Source organism: Vicugna pacos, chromosome 33, assembly GCF_048564905.1.
Source record: "Vicugna pacos chromosome 33, VicPac4, whole genome shotgun sequence".
Classification (NCBI taxonomy): Eukaryota; Metazoa; Chordata; class Mammalia; order Artiodactyla; family Camelidae; genus Vicugna; species Vicugna pacos.
This window is the reverse complement of record NC_133019.1, coordinates 20884357-20902942: the sequence shown is the minus strand read 5'-3', so window position 1 is coordinate 20902942 and position 18586 is coordinate 20884357. Positions and strand designations below refer to the sequence as shown.

The 18586-nt window shown below is 37.9% G+C and overlaps 1 protein-coding gene across 1 annotated transcript in view; it reads right to left on the bottom strand.

Moving 5' to 3' along the window:
- The window catches only part of GUCY1A2 (guanylate cyclase 1 soluble subunit alpha 2), a 252611-nt gene that overhangs the window by 28130 nt on the left and 205895 nt on the right, over positions 1-18586 (bottom strand). The window contains exon 7 of the mRNA XM_072953952.1: positions 785-939. Within this exon, the coding sequence (XP_072810053.1) occupies positions 785-939 (155 nt within the window). The remainder of the gene's footprint in view (positions 1-784; positions 940-18586) is intronic.

Here is an 18586-nt window from a genome sequence, read left to right as displayed (position 1 = left end):
TACACCAAAGCCTAGCATTAAGCCAAAGTCTACCAAGTAGGAGATACTCATACTGTTTTCTCAGTCTAGAGATGCTTATCTCACCAATACATTTATTCACTAATTCAACAAATATTTATAGCATGCTTATTATGTGCTAAACATTGTAAGTTCTGGGGCTGTAACAATGAACAAGAACAGACATGATCTCTGCCCACATGCAGCTTAATATCTAGTGGGTGAGAAGATATCTACCAGACACAAAGTAAGGATGACTTCAGCCATCAAAAATGTGTAGAGTTGTCAAATATGACCTTTAAGATAGTTTGAAGTTTTAGTCTGTACCCAGCATACATTTAACTTCAGAGAGTCCCAATTTATATTCATTATTCAAAAGAATAAAAACAAACACCTTTTCTATCTTATTCCTCTGATTTTTATAAGCATCGAGGAACATTCTGAAAATGTCAGGGCTTCTAGTGTGACACAGATCCTTAACATTTGCTCTCCTGTATTTTTTAAATAGGGATGCCTGAGAGGGGCAGAGGCTGTGGGAAATGACGCACCTATATTTACCTCTCAATCAAATCAGGTTTTCTGTGTGCTCTCTGAGGGTGCAAATTACATTTTGTGTCATAATTGCTGTCTTTCAAACTGGATGGATCTACTCATATGATCTAAGAGAATGACAGAATGAAGAAGAAGGATAGAGCCTCACTTTGACACTCTCTATACTATCTCAGGATATTAGCACAAGGTGATGCCAAAGACTGGGGAGGGGGGAGGGGAGCCAAAGAACACTTACTGGTAAGTTGTTGGGCTGACATTGATGCGCCGAGGGTGACTTCCTGATTCAAATTTGCTTGCCAGAGTGACGTTATTTCCAAACAGGCAATATCGTGGCATTCTTACTCCAACAACTCCAGCCAGCACAGAGCCTGAATGAATGCCTATCCTCATCTAAAAAGGAAAAGGAAAAAGAAAAGGATATATTTATGTTTTCATTTGGTATGCAATTATTTTCATGAGAGGTACTGCTGACTTCGGAAACCATTAAACTACTAGCTCCTCAAAGACAGTAACTGGGGTCCTGGTCATTTTTGTGAGCCCAATATATGGACTATTATAGTATCAGTGAACATGGATGATGTGGAATAAATGCATAAATAGATAAATTATAGGGAAAAAAACTATGTTTAACTTTCTATATAAATTCAGTTATGTTGCAAGCTAAATCAGGTTTTATTTGTACCTAATATGCTCTAATAAATGGAAAATATATTATTCCTCCACAAGTTATTCTCACATAAAATCCTATCTTTTTCTTCATAACATTAAACACAATTATAAATTAAATATTCATCTTTCTGTGTATTTTGTTTAAATATTGGATTTTCCCACACGAGAAGTATTTGTACCTATTTCCTTACTGTTGAATATTCAGCACTCAGTATTCTACCTGGAGCAAAGGAGGCACTCAGTCAGTGATAAATATTGAATTGCCTAAATTTCCCAACATAGTATTAAAATGGAGTTATGGAGAATTCAGCCTGTGAGTCAGTCAAGATTGAAAACCTTAAAGAGTAAGTTAAATGCTCTATATTTTACCTTCTGAGAATCTGGTAAATAGTCTGGTTCATGCCTTGAAGGAGCCCTCATTGTGCAGTTGATGTACACTTAAACGTGATTACAGTAATGAAGCTGTATCCACATCGTCTACACCAAAGTAACTAAAGCTAATGACCGAGTGAGAGATTAGTTCTAGGGGAATGTGGGTGCCTTTGGGAGAGGAGAAGGAGATCTGACCTCTAGATGTCCACTAGGCAGGCAAAGTGTCACCCCTTTGCTACCATGTCTGCTATTGCCACTATAGTTGCTAAGACAAAGAGCCACTTTGAGATTAATCTTTGTCACAAGACTGGAGATCTTTGCCTGTATCAACCCATAGTAAGACAGGTTAAAACTATTGTGATCTAGCTAAAGCTCCTAATAATCTCTTCACTTACTTTTAAAAACTGATTCTAAAGTTTATTTGGAAATTCAGTACGCTAGGAAGAGCCAAGATACATTTGAGGAAAAAGAAAAAAGTCGGAATATTTGTCCTATATGATTTTAAGCCTTAGTATAAACATAGCTAATTAGCTCATGGTACTTAGACAGGGAAACAGACTAAACAAGGAGATAGCCCAGAAAGACTTCTGTGCATCAATGGGTGACGATATGTGATAGAGTTGGCGTTTGAGATTAGTGAGAAAAAGATGGTATTTCCATTAGGATGCTCTGGGTCAACTGTTTTATGTGGGAAAAAAAAATTCCAAATAGACTGAAGACCTTAAAGTAGAAGACACAACTTTAACAGCTTTAAAAATAATGGTTTTAATTAAGGTAAAGGTCAATCTTCAGGGCCAGTAAAACCCTTAAATACAGACACTTAAGAAGTATAGACTTTTATTAACCTCTCCGTTACACTTTCTACATAAGTGGTCCAGCTTATCAGGCAGCTCTGTTCCCCTCCGTCAGTCAGGGACCAGGTCCTTATCATTGTGTTCCTCCTCATGCCTTGTCACATAGCCCTTGTTAGAAAACATGAGGTTGGATCAAGAGCATCCTCAAGTTTCAACTTATGATATGGCAAGACAGACACAGAAGTCCAAGGTAAGGATCACAAAGTCACCGAGGAAGTTACTCCTCTCTGTAGACCCAGGTTTACATCTGGTCTCATTTCCCTTCTACCTAAAGACTTCCTTGAACGTGTGTTTGTGTGTTTGTGTGTGTGTGTGTGTGTGTGTGTGTGTGTGTGTGTGTGACTTAGGTACACCGGTGATAAACTCTTTGTTTTGTATTTCTGGAAAGTCTTTCCGTGACTTCATGTGATATACCTTTCACTAGGTATGAAGTCCTAGTTTGATAGGTTTTGTTTCAGTGCTTTAGACAATGCTTCACTGTCTTCTCCTTTGCACCATTACCTTCTGCCCTCATGCTTATATTAATTCCTCTGTGTCGGCTATCTGTGTCTGACTTCTAGCTTCCTTGGTCTGCACGGACTCTAAGCTTCATCTCTTGTGAAGTTTGTTGGGTTCTTCCTGACCTGTCCTTCCCTGCACTACAACCCGAATGTCTCCCAGAGAGATGCCGGGGAACTCGTATATTTCAATTTGTTCCTTGTCTCTCAGGCATCACTGCCTTCCATTGCCTAATGTCCACGGAACTGTTCTTTTTTGCATATTTTGTCCATATTTTTAATTGTTGAAGATGGGAGTGTAACTCCAGTTCATATTTTCTTCATATTGACTGGCAGCAAAAATGGGATATACTGCTTTTTTTTTTAACAAAGCAAACTATTTGAAAATTTTAAGTCTATTTCTGAGGAGAGACTGTCTACTTGGATTTAAAGACAAAGAATGTAATGAATGGTAATATTCCTTTTAAACAAGCATAAAGCAACTTTCTCTAAAATTAGTGAAGCATTTTGCAAAATATTATTATATTTATTTGGGTTTCTGTTTGCTTTCAGAAGGCCTATTTACATTAAATTACCTTGTGCGATACCAGAGTGCCTAAAAACACCAAGACCTTAGATACTAAGATTGTCAGGCTGGACTTGTGAACCTTTTTAAGTAGGAAGAGAGACATGAACATCAAATTGACACATTTTACAGTCTCTATAGCCTGTAACTTTAGTTTGAGAAGGAGCATCCATACACCAACTATATAAAAGGCTTCTATGTTTCTGTCTCTGTCTCCTTTCAAAAGATCTGAGACGGTTTCCTTTTTTTAAACTAAATTTTCAGAATGAGAGTTATTATAACCTAAAATTGTTGAAGATAAAAACTCTCATTCTTGAGAGGGTTGATGGAGAAATAGTCTTAAAAAAAACCAAAACTTATCTCTTAGAAGACTACCTGAAGGCATGCACAAGAATATCGAAAAAAAAAAAAAAACCAACATAAAAATAGCAGAGTTGCTTTTACTGTCACTACTGTGCAATGGACCAGGACTCAGAAAATTATTTACTCTCGGATGTAAACAGACACCATTGAGAACTTACAAGGTGAATCATCAGACTTCAGTTTTATTTAATTTTTTTTTTATATTCCTTTTGACAACTTATTGAGATTTCCCAGGAATTGTTGCCTATATGAGGAAGTCACTGATTGCCACATTCGGAATCTTCCAAGAGTATCTAGCAGTTAGACAAAATAGAGAGATACTTTAAAGTGTCCATGAGGAATTTAGATTTCTTTTGGCAAGATTTAAACTATTTAATTGGTTAACCAAGCAGTCATGTTTGCATCCATCTGTTCAGCATACCCTAGTTAAGAGGATTGTTTTGTACTAAAATCAGTGGCTGTCAACTAGGGCCATTTGTGTCACTCAGTGGACATTTAGCAATGCCTTGAGACATCTTTAAAATTTTTTTACAACTCAGATGGAGAGCTGCTATTGGCATCGATTCAGCAGAACTAGAGGTTCCCAGGACAACATCCCCACAAAGAAGAATTTTCCAGTCCAAAATAGCAATAATGCAGAGGTTGAGAAACCCCGCACTAAACAGACCTCTGGCAACCTGTAAACACTTAGTAGAGCAACACACACACACACACACACATACACACAGAGTAAATGCTTTAATAAGATCAAATCTTTGATGAGTAACACTAGACTTCACTTTTTGGAGACAGTTCATGGAAAGAATGTGCTTGTCCTCGGGGTACATTGAAAACCACAGCAACTTTAGGATCTGGCTGGATGTTAGGACATCCATTACTCAGTCTGCCCTATCTATATGAAATGCCTAAAATAATGCAAATCTCTGAGACACACCAAATCCCCAATAATCAAAGGATTCAGTTATTCTTGTAATACTCAACTGATTATTTATTTGGCAAGGCACATAAAAAACTGCCTTTTTAGATAACATTCCTCTTACAACTCTTAAAAATAGAAGCCTTATATGGTTTGGCCTCAGATAGCCAAAACTCCTCTGATTTAGTTAAGGAGGAATGTGAGAGTTGGGAGGGTAGCACAGATCCATTCATCCAGCTCTCTCATTTTACAAATAAACTGGAGTCAAGAGGAGTACAATGAAAAGAACAAATTAGTGTTAGGGCCAGCTCTAGACCACAGGTCAGCTGGCTCTGGGTTCAGTGCTTTATGAAAAAAAACCCACCCAAATTAAAATGATCCTCAGGCTGTTTCTATAAGGTCCATCGGACTAAGGAAGACAGTAAGAAAAAAATCAGATTTAATCTGGTTTGCCTACCCTTATAGACACAGAAAGGCGGGCACTTTCCAGTGGAAACTCAGGGGAAAAAATGTTCTACATTTATTAAGCCCAACATTAGAAGTTTTCCATACCTCTTCCTTCTTATTGTTCATGCTTCTCCACACCAAATCTTTCTGACTTGCATATTCATTACACCCCCAGTGCCTAGTATATCTATGCCTCTGAGCTTTTTCTTGTTTTTTATTGAGGTACAGTTTACAATGTTGTGTCAATTTCTGGCGTACAGCACAATTCCTCCGTCACATATGAACACACATATATTCATTTTCTTATTCTTTTTCACCATGAGCTACTACAAGGTATGGAATATATTTCCCTGTGCTGCATAGTATAAACATGTTTATCTATTTTTCACATACGAGTCACCACTTAGTTTTCACTCGTGTTAACTGCCTCACCTAAAATACTGTCCATCCTCTCTTGCAGATGCTCAAGGTATAAAAGGAAACCAAAGATGTGTGTTCCCTGTCTTCTCGGAGTTTTCATTTGAAGTTGAAGATAAAATAGCTAATTGATTTTAGAATAAATGCTTAAAAATTAAAGTGTAAAAGAGAGCAGAATATAGGCAACGGGGGTGGGGACGCTGAGCAAGTTGGGACGTGAAGTCTCCCCTGAGAAAGTATCCTCTGAGCTCAGTGCTGAAGGAAGAATGACTTTGGCTACGTGGGGCACAGCTGTAGTTGGAGGAGTGGGACATAGAGTGACAATAACATGCAAAGATCCTAAAACCTAAAGTGCTTCGGTACATTTCAGCCCTGAAGGCAGGCAAGAGCAGGTGGCTTTTGCTTAAAGAAAAAGGAGAGAGGCAGGCCATGAAGCTGGAGTACGCCCGGCAGATCACACAGAAAAAGATTTTTCAATCTCAGTGCTTTTGATACTTGAAGTCAGGTAACTACTTTCTGGGAGAAGCTGTATTGTGCATTGTGGGATGTTTAGCATCCCTGGCCTCTATCAAATGCCACTTGCAGATTCAAAGCAGAGATTATGTTTGGGTAGTTTTGTTGCATAACTCAAGAGGTACAGACTTCATATGCCATCCTGGTTCTGCTGTCTACTTAATAGTGGTAGGCATTCTCCAGCCAACAGCACTGTGGTTTTCTTTAGGCAACTCACTTTCTCCTACTCTCAGGCTTGCAAGTTTTGTGGGACTGACTCCACCTCCAGGTCCAGGAGGAGGCCCAAAATGGTAAGGGTATGTCAGTCCTCCAGTGGTAGCAAGTAATTTAAAACTTCAAGTGATCAAATGTAGGCCAATGAGAGAGAAAATCTCAGAAATGATGTGAGAGCTACAAGAAAAGACTTTCTTTTTCCCAAGCTGGTGTGGTGCATGTTTGTGAACAGTGTACAGTGTTCCAGTGAACACCTGGTGCCATACTGGCACCATGACATGGAGGCTTGGAGCTGCAGGGAACCACTTTATGGAGCCTGAGGATGAAGCCAATGCTGGGTAGGCAAACCACAGAGAATAAACGTGAAGCCAAGGTCATGGTAACATCAATTATGTGGCTGTCTCTAACCTCATGTGAAGCTAGCCCTCCCTCTTGGCTTTTCAGTTATGTGAGTCAATGCATGCCGTAATTGTTTATGTCATCATGTTTATTCTGTCACTTGCAAGAAAAGGAATCTTAAGTATCTCTTTTCACTAGCTATGTGAATTTATTCAAGTTAACTAACCTCTCAAAAGTTATTTGTAAAATAATCATCATAATACCCTTTCAGAGGGGTCGAAGGCAAAATCAGATGAAATAACCTACAGGCCCACAGTAGGCACTGAAAACCCTTAGTTCCCTTCTCACACCCCATGGCGGCCATGGCGTTGCTTATGGTGTAAAGGACGATGCCACACACCCATTTATAATTCAGTACATAGATTTACTAATTACAGAAGGTTCAAATCAAGCTGAAACTGTGATTAGCATTCTGAGCCAACAAGTTAATACACAAATACCAATTTCTTTTGAAATACTCCTGTTTGAGCAAGGCAAAGAGCCCAAAGTAAGACAGAAAGCCTGTAGTCATTAAATGCTACAGGAGTGAACAGTGAACTGGCTTTTTCTGCTAGAAGTCTTTTTGCTTTTAAGTATTGCCCTTAGATTTATGTGCTTAAGCTCTGAAGAGTGGCCAAGATGGTAGAGCAGGAAGGCCCTGAGCTCACCTGTTCCCATGGGCACTCCAAAACTACAACTATTTACAGAGCAGCTATTGATGAGAAAGACCAGAAGTCTAGCAGAAAAGATCTTGTACAGCTAAAGTATAAAGAAGAAAACACAACAAGACAGGGAGGAAGGGTGGACACACAGTGCAGTCAAGGTGGATACCCCAAGAGAACAGCCCACGAATGGGAGGGTCGTCACACCTGGCTACCTGGCTACAAGTCTCCCCGAAGTGACAAGACTTCCTGAGACGTTATGGTGACACAGAGAGATGAAAGGGACGATGGCAATAAATAAAGGGGGCCCAGGGTTCCTGGCGGTCTTAGAGACCCCAGTAACTATAGCTTCTCAGGAGCCCTGGGTACAACTAACAGTGGGGTCTCAATCAGTGGATTTCTTAGTGGGCACTGGAGACACCTCCTCTATTGTGAGTTGTGAATTAACCTCTTCAATCGAGGCCATCATTCCTACAGCAGGGGTAACGGAGCAATCCCAGCACCAAGGACTCTTTAATGTGCACGACTTTGGCACCAGTGGGGCCTGGCTCTGCTGAATCCTGAGGCCCCTCTGATGAGGAAGGCAGAATCACAAAACCGAACGGCCTTAGATATTTTATCTGCCTCACAGGGGGAACTTGTGCTGTGATCCACACTCCCTGTTGTAGCTCTTATACCTGATGAATCTGGAAATGTAACCTCACTTTTAAATGATATGAGATCTCAAATTCAGGACTAAGGAAATGCAGAGCCCTGTGCATCAGAAGTGAATACCAAAGCCTCCAAATGGCTTTCAGGACTGTTTTCTTGGTCCCTCAAGGCCTCCAATCTAACTTTTTAGGAATCTTTCCATCCCTGATATATGTGTGTGTATATATATATGATATATACATATATATATATAGACACATACACACACACACACACACACACATATATATATATATATATATTTCAGGCTTATAATTTGTTACACACTTCACATCTCTGCAAAAGATCCATTAAAACTCTTTCAAACCTCCCCCCAGTAATTGACATGATCATGTCTGTTCCTTCCATTTAGAGGTGTCCCAGACAATGCCCCAGTTCAGCACGAAGCAGCCAGGGGACAATGACGCCCGCTTCCCAGCTTCCACAGAACTGCAGGAAATGAGCTAAGAGTGGGGATTTGAAGGAGTAGGAGACAAACTACCTGCGCTGATGCTAAAGCTGTGTGCCGGCTCTTTCTGACTGAGAAATCCTATCATTTGCTTTCTCTCCCTTACTCCTTTTGTGTTAAGAACCCTGAAACTTTTCCTTTACATTCTTTGCAGGAGGTAATGGGCCAACAATCTCAGAAGAATGGACAGACCCTCCAAAGTTCTTCCCCAACACCAGGAAGATCTCGGGGTTAAAAGGCATGTAGGACCCTGTAAACCATTCTGATTGTTACCACCTTTTCTGTTCCATCCAGTTTTTCTATAAAACTTCAAGACCCCAACCTGAACCCCAAGACGGATTCACAGTCTCTAAGGGACTAGCCTCCCCTTTGTCTGGCAAAACAATAAAGCTGCTCTTCACTAATTCTTCCAAAACTGCTTCCGAATCTCAATCTGTCTTTCAGGGTACAGAGGCCAGTTTTGTGGCAACAGAACTGCCCCCCCAAAAGACCATGGTTCAATGGAATAGAACAGAGAGACCAGACATGAACCCACACTTATATATTCAAGAGTATACAAAGAGAAAAAGACAGTCTTTCAATAATTGGTGTTGAAAAACTGGGCAGCTACACGAACAAGAAACAGACTGGAGTATCCTCCCACACCATGCAGATAAATCAACTCAAAACAGATTAAAGACTGAAATTTAAAAACTGAAACCATAAAACTTCTAGAAGAAGACAGGCAGTAAGCTCTTTAACATTAGTCTCAGTAATTTCCTTTTTGATATGTCTTCTCGGACAAGGCATAAATAAGCAAACTGTATCACATCAAACTGAAAAATATTTGCGCTGGGAAGGAAACTATCAACAAAAGGAAAAGGCCACCTACTCAATGGGTGAAGCTATTTGCTATATTCAGTGAGGTTAATATCCAAAATTTACAAAGAACTCATAAAACTCAACATTAAAACAACAACCACCACCTAATTAAAAAATGGGCAGAGGATCTGGATAGACAGTGATCAAGAAAGATATACAGATTTCCAAGAGACACACAAAAAAGATGCTAATCACCAGAGAAGTTCAAATTAAAACCACCGTGATGTATCACATCATACTTGTCAGAATAATTTTTATCAAAAAGACAACAAGTAATAATTATTGGCACAAATGTGGAGAAAAGCGAACTTCCATGCACTGTTTTTGGGAACGTATATTGGGACAGCTACTATGGAAAACAGAATGAAGATTTCACAAAAAATTAGAAACAGAACTACTACATGAAATTCCAGAAATTCAGAAATTCCACTCCTAGGTATTTATCTGGAGAACATGAAAACACTAATTAGAAAAAAAAATACGTATCCCATATGTTAATTGCAACATTATTTACAATAGCCAAGATATGGAAGCAACCCAAGGGTCCATCACCAGATGAATGGATAAAGAAGATGTGGAACAGATATGCAATGGAGTATTACTTAGCCATAAATAAAGTCTTGCCATTTGTAACAACATGGATGGACCTAGAGGGTATTATGCTAAGTGAAATAAATCCAACAGAGAAAGACAAATACTGTATGATTTCATTTATATGTGAAATCTAAAAATCGAAATACATGAACAAACAAAACAGAAACAGAGTTACAGATTCAGAGAGGAAGACAAATAAGAACTAGGGATATAATGAACCACATGATCAATAAAATTAACACTGCTGTATGTTATATGCAACGTTGTTAAGAGATTAAATCCTAAGTGTTCTCATCACAGGGAGAAAACTTTTTTTCTATTTTAAAAAATTTTGTATATATATATATGAGATTTCACCAAACAAAGAGAAACCTTTTCATCTTGGAATGTTGGTTATTGGAGTAGCCTTAGCAACGATGTGGCAGCTTGGGTGAAGAGCATTTTAGGCGTACAGATGCTGAAAGGGGTCATACGCTTCAGAATCTGACCCACCACTTATCTGCTGTATCATCCTGGGCAAATAAATTACTTCTCTAAAACTCATTATCTATAATATAGAGATAATAACAATGTGTATCAGCTTAGTCTGGTACATAATAAGCATTTATCCATATCTAATATAAAACATTATGATTATTAACTTTAACTGGAAAAAATAGCAGTCAATTTTGTTTATTTTCTTGTAGCATAAAGACCAGGCAATTTTCTAGTTCACATACTCCATTCCACGGATGTGGAAACTGAGAAACCAAGGGTAAATGGCCTGAGAAAGGACACAACCGTGAGGATTAAAGTATAAATGGAAACATTCTTATGGCTTCTACTGAATTCATCTTTTTATCATAACATTTTGTCAATTTTCTTTTTTAATCCCCTTTTTCTCATTGTTGAAGGTGAAAAATGCATAATGATAACTTATGTTTATACAAAGCTCCCTAAAATCTGTTTAAATGGGTAATTATATAGCATTAGTCAAATGACCAGAATTAAGAGAAAGTATTTTCGGAAAAGTTTTTTGAAAGATTTTGAAAAATAACAGAAAGCTAAAATTTGAAGACACACAATATCAAATGTAAAACCAAACTGTCTTAACCCACCTGAAGACAAGTGACTACTAGAAGCAATATGGTGTCCTAGATAGGCTACTGGAGCAAAAAAAAGGAAATTATGGGAAAATTGAGGAAGTCTGAATAAATTGTAAACTTTAATTAATAATAATATATCCATATTAGTTCATTAATTATACCAATAGTTTGGGGAAAGCTATTGTTTGGGGAAAATTGAACACAGGATATTCAAGGACTCTCTGCGCTGTCTCCTCAATGATTCTGAAAATATAAAACTGTTATAAAATAAAAAGTTACTTTAAAAAAATGTAAATCCCATTCCTCCACCCATAAAAAGACAAATTCCCAAATGCTTCTTTATCTGAAATGTTTATTTTAAAATTCAGGCAGTAACAGCAAAATTAAGGTATGGATTGGATATGCAATAAAAGAACTGAATGAGATAATGTAAAAAAATAATAATTTACAAATCTTAGAAAGAAATAAACCAATCAACCAACCAACCAAAAGGCATTAACAACCCTCAGTCCTTTGATATATACCCTAATCCTGTTCTAGGCCACTCTTGTCACCTACATTTATTCCATTTGGGCATTAGATGGCGCTCATGTTTGTTTTACTGAGCAGACTGGCTCATTTTTCTGCAATAGATCTTTCAACTGGAGATGTGTCTGGAAGATCTGGCCCAACATTAATTTTAGGAGTTAACTGTAAAAACAAAGTTAACTCCATAATAAGGTTTAAATAAACCTTGGGTTGAGTGAAAAATCTGAACAATGGGCAAAACTGAAAAGTAAGAGATCATTAAGCAAGATCCGTAAATCCCAAGGAGTCCAATGGTAAACTTGAAAGTATCCACAGACCCCCAGAAATTGTGCATTCCATCCATGGTAGTTACCATCTTTAAAAGGAGTCCATGGATTCCCCAATATTAGAGAACCATTATTTTCATCCTTTTCAGTTTCAAATGATTTCCGTATCTTTAACACCTACCCCTAAATTTTGCATTTAGTACACAATATTTAAAATTTTGTTTAATAAATAAGTAAATTGATCAGAAGGATAAATGAAAGGAAATTCTATGCTGGGCACAAATGTCACCTTTTTCTTCCTCTAAATATTTGCAGGAATAAATTTTTACCTCTCAAGTCATTCGTTCATTCATTTTTGTATCCCTCATCAATACTTGCAAACTAAGGTTGAAAATCACCTTTTAAACAAGGGACCTTGAAATAATGTTTCATATCCAATCTTACCTCTGCTTGTCACATTACCAGTAATTGATAAAGTAATGTCATCCAGAACTTACAAAATTGTATCTTTAGATCCCCCCAAAATCTGGCTAAAAATTAGAAGAATCTAGCTAATGGCTGCAGAAAGAAAATAAAAAGCTTAGCAACGGAGGCTGCAATCACTCAAAGCTCAGAACTGTTCTTTTGCTACTGCTTTAGCTCTGCTGTCACTTTTATGTTGATGGCCTCCTCCAGCATAAAACAAAGAATAATGGTTTCCTCACTAATCAGTGAGTCCATGGACTAGAGTAAGTCATCTGATTTTACTAGGGCTCCGCTTTTAACCTGGACTTTCATTTGTTTACTTTTTTGGGGCGGGGGTAGGTAATACGTTTACTTATCATTTATTTTTTAGAGGAGGTATGCTGGGGATTGAACCCCGGACCTTGTGCATGCTAGGCATGTGCTCTACCACTAGAGTTATGCCCTCCACCTTTAACCTGGACTTTGAGAAAGAAGTTCTAAAGTTTAAAACGAAAAGCACTGTATTGTTTACCTGTAATTAGTATGCCACTGATCTCTTCCAAGCAAATGTAAGAAAAAGGAGTAGTAAACTTTCTTCTTCAAAAAGTGAACTTGATAAATAAAACTACGCAAAATCATCATCAAAGACGAATTCAGGGGGTGGGGGAGGGTACAGCTCAAGTGGTAGAGCGCATGCTTAGCATGCACAAGGCCCTGGGTTCAATCCCCAGTACCGCCTCTAAAATTAAATAAATAAGTAAACCAACTTGCCTTCCCCCACCAAAACCATGACTAACTCTGTGTATGTTGAGTGTGTGTGATGCACACAATACCAGTTGTAAGAAATCTGTTTACACATAAACTTCTCCTAGTTAAGTGTGTACTGTTTTCTTTTGACCCCATTCCCCCGACACATGAAATTCAGAGTGAGAAATCTGTCATTTAACCAAACCAGTCTCTTTATTAAAAATGAATTTATTATTACTTTGTTTATTAACATATTTACAAGACTATTAAAAGATACACAGTTATTTTGATATGTTTCATTATGGTTTCAAGTCACCTGCAAATTCCTAAACACACAAGCCGCCTTTCCTTCCCTGGGCCTTTAATGTTGCTGTTTATCTGCTTAGACTCACTTCTACCACTTCTCTGGGATAACTTTCTGGTGGACGGAAAAATGATTCAGTTATATATGTATCTTTTTTCAGATTTTTCCCATTATAGGTTATTATAGTACATTGGATATAATTCCCTGTGCTATATAGTAAATTCTTGCTGCTTATCTATTTTATGTATAGTGGTTTGTATCTGTTAATCCTGTAATGGAGGAGAACAAATTTTACTCTATAGTGGTCTGTTCCTTTAGTTTTGACCACTGAGCCCTGTTTTCCAGGCTCAGGCTTGCTCAGGGTTGCTCGCTCTGCACCTTTTGTGAAACAATGTTGCCTTTAGCCTGAAATGCACAGCAGAGCCTATTCTCTGGGCCCTGACCTTTAAGGATGTCAGCACTTCTGCACTTCTGCAGAGATGGCCAGTTGCAAAATAGAGAATAACCTTTGTTTTGTTGGAGGTTTACAGGGACACCATGGCCTGACCCACATGGACAGCTGCAGGAACAAAGAATTCCTGCAGCAAGAAGTTTGCAACAACCCACCACACCCCCTCCCCTGTTTTTTTGTTTTCTTTTTTTTTTCCCTTGTATAAAAGGAGCCTGTATCCTGACTGGAGCAGGATGGTTCTCCAAGATGTTAGTCTGCCATCCTCTTGGTTGGTCAGCTTTCTGAATAAAGTCGCTATTCCTTGCCCCAACACCTCGTCTCCCGATTTATTGTCCTGTCATGCAGCGAGCAGAATGAGTTTGGACTCGGTAACAATCCCATACTCCTAATTTATCTCCCCACTTCCTTTTTCTCTTTGGAAACCATACATTTGTTTTCTGTCTGAGTCTGTTTCTGTTTTGTATATAAATTCATTTGCATTAGTTTTAGATTCCACATATAAGTGATATTATATAATATTTGTTTTTTTCTGTCTGACTTACTTTACTAAAAATAATAGTCTAGGTCCACCCATGTTGCTACAAAAGGCAATATTTCATTCTTTTTTAAATTGCTGAGTAATATTTCATTGTATATATACACCATATCATCTTAAGCTAATCATCTGTGGATGGGCTCTTGGGATGTTACTATGACTTGGCCATTGTAAATAGTGCTGCTATGAACACTGGGGTGTGTGTATCTTTTTGAATTACAGATTTTGTCTTTTCTGGATATGTCCAGGAGTGGGACTGCTAGATCACATAGTAGCTCTATTTTTAGTTTTTAAAGAAAACTCCATTCTGTTTTCCATAGTGATTATGACAGTTTACATTCCCATCAACAGTGTAGATTGCTTTCCTCAGTTCTTGACCTACCTGGATGGCTTTTTACCTTTCAGACCAGTTTATAAGTCACTTCCTGCAGGCAGTGTTTCATCAGGAAGTTAGGTATCCCCGCTATGAATTGTATTCACTGAAATTCCCCTTTCCTAACAGTTACTACACTTTATTTTAACTGTTTTTCATTATCTGTCTCCTTCGCAAGGTGCTAAGCTCTGGGAAAACAGGAATAGCATGTCTTACTCATTGTTATGTTCCCAGCACCTAGCAGAACTTTCTTACACATTATAGTGGTAACATAAATGTTGAAGTAAAAAAATAAATTTAACCACTTCTTTTAAAACCTCAGAATATAAATTAATATGCCTTTTGAATTAGATATTTGAAATGTACTTTTTTTTAACTGTTCCTCTTCATAAAAGGAATATCCTAAAAAGTAAACTTAAGCAAAGAATGATTTTCCAGAAACTTGCCTAAGGTATTCCTACATTCCTTTTTGCTCTACTTTTTCTGTTATGTTAAAAAAAAACCACATAAACAAACAAAACAAGCTAATTCAGGTTAAATGAGTGTGTCCAAGCAATGGTACCTGCCACATGGGACAACCTAAGGGTTGTCTGTGGGCGCTGTACACCAGGAGCCAGGGACACAGCAAAATGTGGCCAATACTTACGTTCTTACTGACACTACCCACTAAAGTATATATGATATCTATGTAACAGGTAAGTAGGGGGACACGTGTATCCCACAATTGCCAAAATCATAGCAAATGCTTCAAGTTTAAAAGTTATTTTGGTTAGGCGAAGGTATTATTAGAATAAAAATCAAGTCTTGGTAGAATATCATTTTTTATATAAAGCAACTTATTTCAGTATGTAATTACTTTCTGTCACAATATTAATAAAGAGTATTTTCTTATTGAAAAGAGTTAGACATGTTTCAGAGTACTCGGAATCAAATTTTGAAAATGGTAAGATAACAATTTAGTTTATGATTTTAAAAGGTAGTTGGTAAAAGACATTTAATCTCCAGTGACCATCACAATGGCAGCTGTGGACCCCAACTTCTTATATGATATTGTTTCAGTCTACCTTTTATATATAGCCAAGCATGGACTGTGGAGTACCTTCAGGGGGAAAAGCCAAATAAAAGCAAATTTTTGCCTGTATGCTTCCCATTTTCCCAATATGTAGGCAAGAGCAGACTGTGGATTTCAAGAATTATAAGGCCTTTTGATGTGATTCTGAAAGCCATCAAGAATATGAGACTTGATCATGTCTGTCTTGTTTATTGTGATAACCCTGTATCTTTTCACAGTCGCTGGCATGGAAATAGATGATCAATAAATACACACATACTAGGTAAACAAACAGAACTTCAGTAGTACATTGGCAGATTATATTTCTGATTTAGAATATTAACATGGGCTACAGGATGATGAATGACTTTGGAGTTATGACTGAGCAAGAAAGACTACAGGCGAGTTCTTAGTGAAATTGGAGTGGTTAATTCTGATGGAAAGAAGGAAACTTGTTAAGAGAGATAAGTAGGTGGCAAATTGAGAGGACTTGGTGACTGGCTGGATGGAAAGGGTAAAAGAAAGAATCTTATAAAGGCGGATGCCCTAAATTCTGGATTAGTGTGCTGAGTGTCATGGATTGAAATAAGGACTAAAGGAGGAAGAATAAGTTCCTTTTGGATGACACTAAGATGGTAGGATATTATGAGTTAATTTTGGATGGGAAATGTAAAAGTGAGTTGAATTTGAATTGAGAGACATCAGCTTTGAAGTTGTTCTAGAAATCATGGCTGTGGTAGATTTACAGAGTGTGTAGCACGGGAGGAAAAAGAGCTGGGTGGATAATTTTGAAGATCATGAGCACTTAAAGGTTTCATAATCAAAGTAAAACCAAGGATCTGAAGCTAGGTCAGGAGTCTGAAATTTTAGAGCAGACAGGTTCAGATTGTAGATGAAGCAAAAGGGAAGGACAAATCCAGGAAACAGGTGCGTGAGAAGTCAAGTGATGAAGTTTGAAGCAATGATAAAAGGAGATATTGATAGTAAACCAAACCTGTTAGGACAACAGTCAATCCCTTAGCAGAACCTGAGGGTCTGGAGAAAGAAGAAAGCAGGTAAGAAGGACATGCATATTGTAGTGAGCAAGGTCAGGGGCCCATCCTGACAATACTAGACCAAATTCAAGAGACGGCCCAAAAGAGGCAGCCCATCTTGAGAGCTTCTCTGGCCCATCTATCTTGAGAGCTTCTCTGTTTAGTGCTCCCTAAACCAGGCTCATGGAGTCTGGCAAACATAATCTGGCATTTTTCCCCATCAGCAAGATGAGAACGCGCAATAAACTTCACGAGCCTCTCAGTTAGATGACCTTAGTTTCTTGATCTTGGAAAGAAACTATAGATATTCTCAATTCCTTAAGCCTCTGAAGAATCTTCAATCTACTAAACACATTACTAAGGTCACATTTTTGTGTTGTTCCTTTTGCTCATCATTTAAAAAGAATTCAACATGAAGAAAAAAACACATAACACATAAGAAAAAAATCACAGATTTCTTAAAAAGATAAAGAAAAGCAACTCATATTCAGAAACTGGACTTTGAACACTGAAATCACTTGGGAAGTGCACCTCCCTGTGACTGACTTCCCTTCTCCATTCCTACTGTTCCCACCTGAGCTGGGAATCTCGTTCTCTTACTTGGACTATCACTCTGATTTCCTAATTTGTCTGTCTCTAGCCTATTTCCTCTTGAATCTTCCAATATGTAGCTGCCAGATGGTACTTTCTAAAACACTCTAAGGCATTCATCTGAGTAAGTTTTTCTCCAATTAGAATCTCTCAATGTTTCCTAGCTTCCCACTGAATAATATCCAGACCTCTGTGAGAAATTCACAATTCCTAATAGCCTGGCTCTTTGCCAATGTCCATTTAATCTCACAGTTCTCCTCCCTTTATAATTTTTTGCTTTTAAAACCCCAGATGCCTGTTTTCTAAATGCACTGAATAATTTCACACCTCTGGGCTTTTGTACGTGCTGTTTCTTCTGTTTGTACTGTCCTCCTTACCTTAATCACCTGACAATTTACTACTCAATCTATTAATCTTCAATATTCACTTAATACTCCCTCTTAATACAGATCCCTGACTTCTTGCCCTTCCTTCTCCCAGCCTTCACCAGCCACAGTTTATCATCCCATCTTCTCTGCTACCTTGGTTTCTTGGTACATTTCTGTATTTTAGCATGTAATCATAGACTTCTGGAATTCTACTGAAGAGATGAAGATGACATATCTTTAGAAATCTAAACAAATCTTTGGAAATCCCTAAATGCACAATGCCACAGCATCAAATAATCTGCCCCCAAAATGTTTATATAATGGGACAGAATGCAGCCATGTGGATGTGCAGATGGCAAACAGCAGTCTAAGGTCACTGACTAGCTCCCTGCATTGCAGCATGGGTGATTTAAATGAATCTGTAGGCAAATGTATTTTTTCATTACATACAACTACACTAAGCTCGCTTGTGAATAGTTGAAACTGGGAATGCAAATTTTATAAATACCAAGTATCAATATTACAGCACTTACTTGTTTATGTATGTCTCACCCCATTTAATCTACAGTTCATGAAGAGAAGGACTATGTCTATTTTTCTGTAAGAAATAGATATTTTTTGTATTGAAGTATAGTCAGTTTACAATGTTACCGATGTGCAGCATAATAATTCAGTTATGTATACACGTACATGTATTCATTTTTATATTCTTTTTCATTATGGGTTAATGCAAGATACTGAATATTGTTCCCTGTGCTATATAGTATAAACTTCTTGTTT